The 12,792-nt window shown below is 40.7% G+C and overlaps 1 protein-coding gene across 11 annotated transcripts in view; it reads left to right on the top strand.

Moving 5' to 3' along the window:
• LOC126481648 (MAGUK p55 subfamily member 7) overlaps window positions 1-12,792 on the top strand; it is a 270,264-nt gene that overhangs the window by 103,833 nt on the left and 153,639 nt on the right. For all 11 annotated transcript variants that reach the window (XM_050105568.1, XM_050105560.1, XM_050105567.1 and 8 more), the window contains one exon: window positions 8,649-8,845. In XM_050105568.1, the coding sequence (XP_049961525.1) occupies window positions 8,649-8,845 (197 nt within the window). The remainder of the gene's footprint in view (window positions 1-8,648; window positions 8,846-12,792) is intronic.

Genomic DNA, 12,792 nt, shown 5'->3' with positions numbered 1-12,792 from the left:
CTTAGACCACCATCATCGGTTATAAGATTCGAGTAAAAACATTTGACAGTCAATATATCTCAGGTGTTATTATTCTTAATAAATCGCACTATAGTAAGTTCTTCACAGGACATTTATGGGTGCATCCAATAGTGACATCAGGTCACAGGACATTATATACACTCTGTACACTACGTATACTGTCCTGTTAACTGATGTCACTGTTGAATGCACCCATAAATGTCCTTTAAAGAACTTAATTTACTGGAATCTATTGAGATGTAACCAGTGTCAAAGAATGACATGAGAGATTTATTTACTTGAACCTTATATCTGGTAATGATGGTCTATGACTGAAACCAAAGGATGCTTTAAAGTTTTCACTAAGCAACTGATGGTCAGATATGTGTTTCATGAATTACTTGACGGTTGTTAACAGTCACCTAACAAAAATGTTTAAAACTTCTGTACAACTTTCCGTTGGCAACTATAATTTGAATTCCTGAAACATGAATCATTGCTACCCCTTCTTTGTCTTTAAGTGATTCAAAAACATCTGGGAATCCCCATTCAATTCACTCCCACTGTCCAGTAAACATTTAACAGAAAAACCTTGAACATTAGCCAAAATTGCTGGTTGCCGTATCTCTCTGTCACTTACCTTTGTATCTTCTTCATGTAACAAATTCTCATTAATCCTTTCCCTAGGTAAACAGTCATACTGATTACCAAACCTATAGCACACATAGCACAATTCCATTCCCTAGCTATTTCTTGTTCATTTTCTAATTTCTCCTCATTATGACTTTTCTCGTTAACAACATTTGCTATTTCTTTACTCAACTTATTTGCTTCATCATCATGAACAAATTCAAATACTTCATCCTCCTCATCTTCTTCAACACTACTTATTCTTTTGCTATCTCTAGCATCATTTGAACTACCTTTAGTGTCGCTATCACTGTCGTCAAATTCTTGGCTGATCATCTGTTTCCTTTCTTCTCTACTTAACCTTGCAGCTAGACACTTAAGCTCTTTAGTTTGCTTACACTTTCTCATAGCATTCAGAAAACCATTTTGATAGTATTTTGTATGCTGAAGAGTTGAAAAATTTTCTGCCTCTTTAGTTTACTCTGTCATTAGGTCTACTTCTTTCGACATTTTAGGCTTCTCACTACTGGAAATACCTTTGCATAACATCATGATTTAAGCTCTCTGCTTATTTCAATCTCTCTATGCACTTCGGTATAGCTGAGCCTTGCTACATATTTATTTACAAATTGCTCTTTTCTATGTCCTTCGTAAGTGCAGCTCCAAATGGAGCAAATTTCAGTTTTCCAAGTTGGCTCTATAAACGCCATTCTCCATACTCCTATCACTGGAATTTCTCCTGTCATTTCTATTTTCATTTTTGCCTATTTACACACAATTAGTCCTTGTACCTCCACAGTTTTTTCCATAACCTGCTCTACTGACTCTTTTCACCTGCCAATCACTCCTTCGTTTGTTCCTATCTTTAGAATTTCTCACATTGTCTTCTATTACAGGTCTGACTTTCCTACTTTTCGCACATAGTCCAAAAAAATCATTAATATTGCTCTTAGCAGCAGGCGAAATCAATTCCCTAACTCTGTGGAAGTTTGTTCTCCAATCCTATGAGTATAGATTCACTGCCTAGCTCCTTGTCTGAGTACTTACATTTGTTAATACAATTCTGATGAAAACTTTTATAGTACCTCTCCTTGGACCATACATACCACCACCCAAAAATTCACTCACAATCATTTGCTGCTCATCTTTAGACCAGTACTCCTCCAGAAATAATTTTTTAAACTCTTCCAAAAATCACATTGTTCTGCAGCTTCAGCTGTCCAACCATAAAAATCTGCCTTTATGAAACCCCACACAAGAGACATTTTCTTCTTATCACTCCACTTCTCAATCATATCATTAAATTCTCTGATAAAATCAAGAGATTGTACATTATGATAGAGTCCAAAATGATTAAACTTTTAACACCTATCAAAAGAAACTCCATTAGACACAGTACGGACACTATGTTTGACATTTTGAACTTTACTGAGTTTCTTTTTGGTTTCAACAAACTTGAAATCTGTGCTTTCGTTTACTTCCCGTTTTCAGTAGTAATCTGACACTTCTTTTTACTTTCCTTCCTACTGTCCATATTTCGTTACCCAGATCTGTTTTGGTTTTTTCAGTTTGAGCTTCCAATTTGTTCTTATTTTCAGAACAAAACTTCTTGAAGGCTGCCTGATTTACTGAGCGAGGTGGCGCAGTGGTTAACAGACTGGACTCGCATTCTGGAGCACGGTGGTTTAAACCCATATCGAGCTATCCTGATTTAGGTTTTCTGTGATTTTCCCAAATTGCTCAGGCAAATGTTCCTGTGAAAGGTCATGGCTGACTTCCTTCCCTGTCCTTCCCTCATCCAATGGAACCTATGACCTCACTGCTTGGTCCCCTTTCCCCCAAACTAACCAAGCAAGCTGTCTGATTGCTGGCAGGAACCAGAAACAGCTTCCATCCTCTTTTCACAATATTGTACAATTCTATCTCTTAAAGTTTCACAGTTCTAGCAGTCTTTATTTTTATAGCCATAGCTTTAGTTGCCTTTTCTAATTTGTTTTCAAAACCATTTTTCACTGATTCTGTTTGTCCAAATCTGACTTTAATGTAGGAACGTCATTTTTTTCTTCTAGTTTTTAAACTACCAATCTTTTATAATGTTATCACTGCTTTTGTTCATATCTAGTCTTAAACCAGTAATGTCACTGCTGCTTTTGTGGCCTTTTGAATTCAATTCATCTGTAAACTCCATCACTACCGACAAGAAATTCTTATGTACTGACACTTCCTGTACATTGCTAGTCGAGGTGGCGCAGTGGTTAGCACACTGGACTCGCATTCCGGAGGACGACAGTTCAATCCCGTCTCCGGCCATCCTGATTTAGGTTTCCGTGATTTCCCTAAATCGCTTCAGGCAAATGCCAGGATGGTTCATTTGAAAGGGCACGGCCGATTTCCTTCCCCATCCTTCCCTCACCCGAGCTTGCGCTCCATCTCTAATGACCTCGTTGTCGACGGGACGTTAAACACTAATCTCCTCCTCATCCCTACATTGCTAGTCTCCTCATGCAACTCCTGTTTAACATTAATTTGTTTCATTCGCTCTAAACAGTCAACTTCCTCATTCACATTACAGTGAGCAGTGGGTGAAGCCCTTGACAATTTGTCCATAATTTTGCCGTTTGCACACAAATCCCATGCCAACTCATCTGTAGTTCCATACCAGGCTGGTTTGTTTACTGCTGGGCTCTGCGCTGATTGGTTGTTGCCAAGATAATGTTGATGATAACATCAGGCAGTTTTGTCCTCCCATTATTCGAAGTCCTCTCCACAGTGGCATCTGCTTCTTACCATATTTCATTCAAAATAATTTGCACTGTTCCAAAAATTTCCTTGTATTCTCCCATTTGGAGTCTGAACATAGTTTTAATTTCCATTGGTCCATTCAAAAATGTAATTCACACTTCAAAAGTCACTTCGCCACTGTAAATAAATGGTTCACTGTCCTTAACCACTTGAGTTCTTTTTAATTGTTCCATGGTACAACAATCTTCACACACACACACACACACACACACACACACACACACACACACACACGAGTCTAATTTTGCCAGGGTAGGGCAGTTCCTCGCCAACAGCCTTGCCACAGTGGTAACACCAGTTCCCGTCAGATCAGCGAATTCAAATGCTGTCTGGCTGGGCTAGCACGTGGATGGGTGACCATTCCGTCTGCCAAGCGCTGATGCCAAGTGGGGTGCACTCAGCCCTTGTGAGGCAAACTGAGTAGCTACTTGATTGAGATGTAGTGGCTCCAGTCTCGTAAACTGACATATGACTGAAAGAGGGGTGTGCTGACTTCATGCCCCTCCATATCCACATCCAGTGATGCCTGTGGGCTGAGGATGAAAAAATGCTTCAAATGGCTCTGAGGACAATGGGACTTAACATCTGAGATCATCAGTCCCCTAGAACTTAGAACTACTTAAACATAACTAACCTAAGGACATCCATGCCCAAGGCAGGAATTGAACCTGCGACTGTAGAAGTCGTGCGGTTCCAGACTGAAGTGCCTAGAACCATTTGGCCACACCGGCCGGCGGCTGAGGATGACACGGTGGCCAGTTGGTACCATTAGGCCTACCAAGGCCTGTTTGGATGGAATTTAGGACAGGTCCTCACATGGTAGGGCACCAGTTGTAATATTACTGACCTGATTTTTGTAGCCTCTCCTTGATAGCACAAATTTCTTGTCACCTCGAAGCTAAGAGTGTAAATGAGTGTAGGATGGCGTTTACTCTAGGAAGTGCATGGCACCATAATTTGAACTGCACCAACATACACTTTATACTAACAAAGAGATAGAGGGGCTGGCCAGTACTTACCTCAGCTCAGTACAGCCGATAGATACACAAAACAGAACATAAAATTTTTATCCTAGTTTTGTTGTAGGGTTGTGTTTTGAGTGCCCTCTCATTTTAGTGGCTGTCAGTGGTCTGGTGGTGGCTGAGAGGCCTGTGGTGTCCCCCTCTTTATATGCTGATGATTTTTGCATTTATTTTCATTCTTGTGCAATGGGTGGTACTGAACACAAGGTACGGGGAGCAATACACCTAGTGCAATCTTGGGCTCTCACTAATGGATTCCAGTTTTTGGCTGCCAAGATATGGGTTATACATTTTTGTCATTGCCGTGCAGTCCATCCCCATCTTGATCTGTACCTTGATGGCCAGTCCCTCATCGGTTTTTAGAGTCGTCTTTGATGGATGGTTGACAAGACCTCCCCATCGTCGTCTACTAGCGGATATGTTGGTCGCACTTCAGCGCTCTTTGAAGCCTCTCCGCAACACTAACTGGAGGTGTGAACAAGTCTACTCTGATAATGAGTCTACACAGAGTTTGTCTTGTCCTATCTAGATTATGGAGTTGTGCGTATGGCTCGGCATCACCTTTGATGTTACAGATGCTGTACCTGATGCACCATTGTGTTGTGTGACTGGCAGCTTGTGCCTTTCGGTCGAGCCCCATGTTCAGTCTCCTAGCAGAGGCAAGGATTCCACCATTGTGGGTTCTGCACTAATGACAGTTGATCATTAATGCATTACGCATCTGTTGCACCCTGGAGTACCCGAACTACTGTATCCTCTTTGCAGATAGTGAGATCCATCTCCCACAACTGTGGCCAAGTCTTGAGTTATGATTGCCATCCTCATCCGTTCCCTTTTTTTTTAACTCCAGCTTTCCCATCTACCATCTCTTCTCCAGGCCGACTTACGTACACCTCCTGGTGCATGCCTTGTCCACATCTCTGTCTTGGCTTATCACAAGGTCCGAAAGACGTGCTCATCCTGAGGCCCTCCACCACCAATCTTCTCCATTCTCAGTATGATGTGGGGTTAAGAAGTAGTCTATACTGATGACTTGATGGTCACTGGTCACAGTGGCTTTGCTTATGATAATGCAGGGTGTAATTAAATCTGCTCCTTGCCAGATGGGTGCAGAGTTTTCACTGTGGAATTGGTAGCCATCTCTTGTGCTCTTGAGCATTCCTGTTCGTGCACCAGTAATTCCTTCCTAATCTGTAGCGACTTTCTGAGCTGTTTACACGCTTTGATCAGAGTTACCCTTGCCATTCCTTGGTCCTAACTACCCAGGATTCCCTTTCTGCCCTCAAACAATGTGGATGCTAGATGGGTGTTTTTCTGGAGCCTGGATCACATTGGGATCCGAGGGAATGAACTCACTTACAGGCTGGCCAAACCCCTTACTGACAAGCCACCTCTTGAGTTTGGTTTTATGGAATCGGACTTTCGATCACTATTACACAATCAAATTCTGAGGATTTGGAATACAAAATGGCATACTTTGACTTCACCGAGCAAGTCACAAGCGATAGAGGAGACCACAAATTAGTGGAGATCCTCCATGTGGGCCTCTCACAAAGACTCCACCGTCCTTTGCCAGCTCTGCATGAGGTAAAGGAAACAACGAATTTGTGGAGGTCATCCACATGGGCCTCTCGCAAGGACTCTTTCATCCTTTGCTGGCTCCACATTGGCCATACTTGGCTGACTCATTGTCATCTCCTCCATCATAGGGATCCACCCCAATGTCTTTGTGATGCCTGTATGATGATGGTCCACATTTTGCAGGACTGTTCTAACCTAGCCATCCTGTGGCAGACTCATAGACTGTTCTAACCTAGCCATCCTGTGGCAGACTCGTAATGCGCCTACCTCACTATCCTGGTGTCAGCCGACAATGCCTTAATGGCTGAACTGGTTTTACAGTTTATTCATGAAGAGGATTGTTACCACTCTCTCTAAGGTGAGGTGCCTCAGCCTTGTTGGCCCATTGAGGGGTTGGCAAGATGCTATGTTGCCTCGTCAGCTCTGAATGGGCAATGGCTGTCCGGGCGTGCTGGTCTGGCCCAGCCCTTGCCCTACCCCCTTTTGCTCTTCTTTCCCTTCTTGTGTGTTCTGTTTGTGTTCTTCCTCTGTTTTCGTGTGCTTCTCTTGTCTTGCCTGTGTTGTTAGTCTCTTTTTGGTATTGTTGGATGAGGGGTGTCTAGTAAGTGGCAGGGGGGTCTGTCCTCCATTGCACTTTCTGTCTTTTGGTGGCCTCTGGCTGCTCCCTGATGGGGCACCTCATCTACCTCCCCCCCCCCCCCCCCCCCCCCCCCCAACCAATTCCTCTTCCTTGTTCTATTCTCTAGACTTCGTTGACCTTCAGTAGAGCTTGGGGTTTTCTTGGATTTCACACACTAGGGCCTTCTTTGGTGTGTACTTTGTTGACTTGCCTGTTGGAGGTAGGAGGGACCAATGGCACCTTAGTTTTATCCCTGTAATCATTAAATCAACCCACCAGTCAGCGGCTGGTAACTGTGTCTTACCATTTGGCGAGAACTCCTGTGGCATGTATACAAAGTGAGGTCCATCTCCAAACATTCTGTTATTAGTATTGAGCCTGAACAATCCATGCAGCAACTAAACTTTTTTCTGTCCATGTGAAGAACTATCTCAAGCAACCTGGTATAGCAGACATATCAATTCTTAAACAGGGATGGAGGAAATACCCTTCCTGGATGAAAAGGCCTGCTGTTAACTTGAACATAATATAGTACAAGACTACCACTCTGCCTATGATTTTAAGAAGGATTTTTAACTGCATTTTATTGGTGGTTTGCAAGCTCATGGTGGCTTTTGTCAATAGTTCAAAACAAGGGGACAGTGTTGGGTGTTCTGTTACCTTCTCAAATTTTATCATTGTAATCTGCATACCTAGTCAGTGCTCATACTCTGCAGAGCTCTTGGGGGGGGGGGGGGGGCAAGACGGCATTGGCGGAGGAAACTTTCTTGCTTGCATGGACTCTGTCAGTGCTCTGCAAGCTATTCAGTAAATCTTCTCAACAGATAGAATAAATCAGATGGTCCAGGACACTATCCACTTCTTGTGCAGGTAGAAGAAAGAGATGGCTGCCTGCTGGGTCCCTGAACACATGGGAGCCAAGGGAATGAGGAAGCTGACAGAGCAGCAAAAGCAGTCTGCCAGGAAAATACCACAGTTCACCTTAATGACCCCCTACAGGCTGTCATGTCGTGGGCTACAAAAAGAGTGTTTGCTGAATGGGAAAGGCAATGGCTTGAAGTGTCCAGCAAGAAGCTGTGCTCAGTCAAACCAACTATTCAACCATGGTGCAGTTTCTTTCTTGATCTCCAAGAAGTAACAAAGTGACTCTCACTGACCTTCGTATTGTACACTGCCAGTGACGCACACTTAACTCGTGCAACACGAAGATCCATCAGAAGGCAATCTTTACAGTGCCCTACTCAATGTGCATCAGGCTTCGATATTGTGTGTTTTGTATGCTGATACGAGGGGCGCCTTTGGTCTACCAAGGGTCTTACTCCCAGTTTTAAATGATTGCAACATAATAGCAAGTAAACTTTTGACATCTTGTATGGTGTCAGGACTCCTGCCCAATGTAATTGGAAAAAAGTTTTAATGTGTTTTGGTGTGGCTGTTTCATCCTATTAGTTTCACGATACTAGCCATATTAATGCCATCCACTGATTTATTAATTCTATTGGTGTATAATAGCAGTATGCTGGAAATTGTATGTGAAATTTTTTATTACTGTGATTTTAGTGATATTGTCTTTGCTTTTCATTTTAACAAGACTCACTACTCGTATGCCAGTACCATGATCTTGAGAAAGGGTGCAGGTGACCAAACTGTTCAGTTCCCAAAAATTTGAATCCATCCATTCGACCATCCATGTGGTTGATGGCTGCAGCACAGTTACATACAACAATTATAGTGATATGTTAACCATATACAAAACTCAGACTCTTTTTACTTAAACACACTCAGTAACCATACACATGAACTTTTAGTAATGACAATTACCAAATTGCCACTGTTTATAAGAAACTGAAATGTACTTGTTCAAAGAGACATATTACTGTCTATGTTTTGTCATCTTCTAAACCCTTAGATATCAGTAGAAGCTTTTTATTTTTAATGGGAAACTACAGTGCTTTGGAAAGTAATTATTTTTTGTTGTTGTTGTGTGCTTTCAGCAAGCATCTGAGGGTACAATTACTTTCAAGCTTGTTCCTGCAGATAGCAAAAGTGGATTGCGTGAGAGTAAAGTCAGAGTCCGTGCACATTTTGATTATACATCGTCTACAGATCCATACATCCCATGCAAAGAAGCAGGACTGGATTTCAAGAAAGGAGATATTCTTCACATTGTCAGCCAGGATGATGCTTACTGGTATGTCTGCTTCAACATGCAGAAAAATTTTCTTTGAATATTGAAATCTTAAGTTCTACTTATTTTAAGTGTTCTAAGTGATGCTAAAGGCATCTGTATCTGTTGAGTGTGAAATGATTGGAATTATCATGAAGACAATATGTAGCTTTATACCTGCATGGTTAGTAAATCTGCTGGATGTTATAATGGAACGTTCGTATTTTAGATTGCAACAACAAGGAAAATGTTACCTTAAATAATTATCAAAAATCTATTCTAGGTATGTCATGAGTGGAGGTGCAGTCTAATTCCATACATACTCAACCTAACACTCCACACTACCAGGAAACATTGTGTGGCAGATGCTTTAATCTTCCATCACGTGTGCCACTTGAGTCAAAAACTAAGCACTGTCCATATGTCATAGAAATCCCTCTCTCATTGTCAAAATCATCTTAATGATTCATTTTAAGCTCCATACCTAAATGTAATCAAAATTGCTTAGATCTTTTATGGTCTAAAGAGAAAACTTCAGTTTGCCAAGCAATCTCAAAACCATTTCCTTATCCATTTTTACATTCTACCACACTTAGGATGGTTTTGCCCCCACTCTATTCTCTGCAAGCCATGTTACAATATTTGGCAAAGGATATTTCTGGTACCAGTTTACCCTCCTCCCCCCCCCCCTTTCCCTCTACATTCACAAAAGGGGCAAGGGAAAAATTATTGTCGATAGACCTCAGTATTACCTCTTCATTTACTGGCCCTACTGGCTGAAAGCTTTTTTTATGACAGTCTTTTTGTTGTGCCTACCTGCGACTCAGCATCTCTGCTTATGGTGAGTAGCAACTTCCCTTTTCATAAAATTGTGACTAAAAAAACTGTTTCTCGTGTGTACTGTCTCCAGTAGTACCATATATCAAGTATTAGAACCCTAATGGTAAACTGCAAAAGCATTTGCAACAAAGTGCCAGCAATTGAAGCACTCATGAAAAGCAATGGAGCTAACATTCTAGGTACTGAAAGCTTGTTGAAACCAGAAATTGATAACAGTGAGATTTTTGGGGAAAATTTAAGTGTATATTGAAAGGATTGGCAAATGGGGAATGGAGGTGGTGTATTTGTCACAGTAGATGAGATCCTCAGATAGAAATTGAAACTGCATGTCAGATGTGCCAGCCTCATCTCCTGATGTAACTGAAAACTTAAGAGAAAACTTCAGTTCACTTGTACATATGTTCCCCAATAACTGTGTAATCATTGGTAGAGACTTTCATCATCTAACAATTAATTTGAAAAATTAAGTTTTGTTAGTGGTGGACATGATGACATCCTGTGGAACATTACTAAATACCTTCTCTGAAAACTAGCTAGAACAAGTAGTTAGGAACTCCCACTCATGATGGAAATATGTTTGATTTAATGACAACAAATAGATGTGACCTCTTTGAGGATATCCACATTAAAACTAGTATCAGTGACCATTACACGGTTATGGCAACAATGATTACCAAAGTACAAAGGACAACTAGAACAAGCAGAAGGATATATATGTTCAGTAAACTAGAGAAAAAATCTGTAGTGCCATATGTCAACGAGAAACATGAAATCTCAGCACAAGACAGGAGCAGGTAGATGAACTATGGCACAGGTTCAGAAGAATAGTTGAGCATGCATGGGATAGATATGTACCCAGCAGAACAGTCCATAATGGGAGGAACTCTCTATGGTGTACAGTCACTGGAAAGAAACTTCTAATAAAACAGAGACTACGGCATAATAGGTGCAAAACAAAGCATAGAACTATAGACAGAGAGATGCTGAATGAAATGGGTTTGACTGTCAAGAGAGCAAGGCATGATGCATACAATGACTACTGTAGCAGAATACTGTCAAATAATATTTCACAAAACACAAAGAAATTCTGCTCATTTGTAAAGGTTGTTAGTGGCACCAAAGGTAGCAAATGAGATACAAACTGAAATTGAGGGTAGCAAAGCAAAAACTGAAATGCTTAACTCTTTCGTTAAATGTTCCTTTAGAAAGGAAAAACCAGGATAATTGCTCCAGTTTAATCCTCGTACCACTTAAAAGATGATAGATATAAGCAGTAGTGTCAGTGGTGATTAGAAACAACTGAAATCATTACAATTGAACAAACCTCCAGGGCCCGATGGAATCCCTGCCAGATTCCATACTGAATTCGCTGCTGAATTGCCTCTCTTTTACTGATGATCTATCGTAGGTCCCTCGAACAAAAAACAGTGCCCAGTTCTTGGAAAAATCACAGGTTAAAATAAAAAAAAGTGGGAATTATATCACAGTGTTAGAAGTAGTCACAATCAAGCTACAGTAGCCCATTACAAACCTTACTGTAAGGTACTTAAGACTGTTATCAGGAAGACAAAGAGTATGTAGTAAGCAAATAGAATAGCTAATTCACAGGATAAAATTAAAACATATGGTCAGTTGTGAAAGAAATATCTGCTCAGCAGCACAAGGTCGACAATATAAAGTCAGTTTGTGGTAAAAATATTTCTGTTACTGATAAATCTGATATATGTACAATATTTTACAATCATTTTCTGAGCATTGCTGGTGAGTTAAATAAAAATTTAGTTTCTACAGGGAATCATATAACTCTCTTGGCAAATGCCTTTCTGCGAGTGATGTGTGACATACTCCTCTGTGATACTAACAAGGGGGAGATTGAGTCAGTAATGAAATCACTGAAGACTAAGAATTCTCATGGATATGATGGGGTGCCTAGCAGAATATTTAAGTACTGTACTGCACATGTTAGCCCTTTATTTAGCCATATTTGTAATTTTTCCTTTAGGAATGCTCAGTTTCCTGAACGTTTAAAGTACTCGGTAGTAAAGCCACTTTATAAAAAGAGAGAGAAAGGGATGATGTTGACAATATGAGACCTATTCCTATGCCATCAGTGTTTGCTAAAGTTATTGAAAAGGCTGTGTATGTAAGGAAAATTGATCATTTTATATCACACGATTTGCTATGAAAGGTACGGTTCAGCTTTATAAGTCATTAAACACCTGAAAATGCTATATTCTCTTTCCTCTGTTTTGAACGCGAGGCATATTTTTTGATTTAACCAAGGCGTTTGATTGTGTTGATCACAAAATATTGCTCCAGAAGTTTGACCATTATGGAATATGGGGAGTAGCACAGCAAAAGGTCATTATTCACAGTGTTGAGAGTGGCTGTGATGTGGGGTCTGAGTGGGGTACAGTCAAGTGGGGGATGCCCCAGGGATCAGTGTTGGGGTCACTCCTGTTCCCTGTTTATATAAATGATATGCCCTCTAGTATTACGGGTAACTCTAAAACATTTTTGTTTGCTGATGACAGTAGCTTGGTGGTAAAGAATGTTGTGTGCAACATTTGCTCTGTTTCAAATAGTGCAGTTCATGACATAAGTTCATGGGTTGTAGAAAATAAACTAACGCCAAATCACAGTAAGATTAAGTTTTTACAGTTTCTAACTCACAAGTCAACAAAACCTGACATTTTAATTTCACAGAATGGGCATATGATTACTGAAACTGAACAGTTCGAATTTCTAGGTGTTCAGATAGATAGTAAACTGTTATGGAAAGCACATGTTCAGGATCTTGTTCAAAGGCTTTTGGGTTCATAAACATTTTACTTTTATCTGTTATTACTTTTATGTTGTAATTTCATGTACTGACACGTTCCATGACCTTGGAGATTTGCTCCTCAATTTGGTCCCAAGGAACTTGACGTTTAAATAAAAATAAAGCTATATTTGTCTACAAGGAAGTCCGCAAAACATGAGTTCGTAGTAGAATCTTAGCACTTATCCTGGGCTCGAATATAATTAGGCATCTTGAACAGAATGACCTCCTCAGTGCCAACCAGCATGAATTCTGAAAACATCAATAATGTGAAACCCAACTCGCACTTTTCTGACATGACGTACTGAAA

The sequence above is a fragment of the Schistocerca serialis genome, chromosome 5 (assembly GCF_023864345.2).
Source record: "Schistocerca serialis cubense isolate TAMUIC-IGC-003099 chromosome 5, iqSchSeri2.2, whole genome shotgun sequence".
In the NCBI taxonomy this organism is placed as follows: Eukaryota; Metazoa; Arthropoda; class Insecta; order Orthoptera; family Acrididae; genus Schistocerca; species Schistocerca serialis.
Note: the sequence above shows the minus strand (reverse complement) of the source record. Positions and strands in the feature narration are given on the sequence as shown.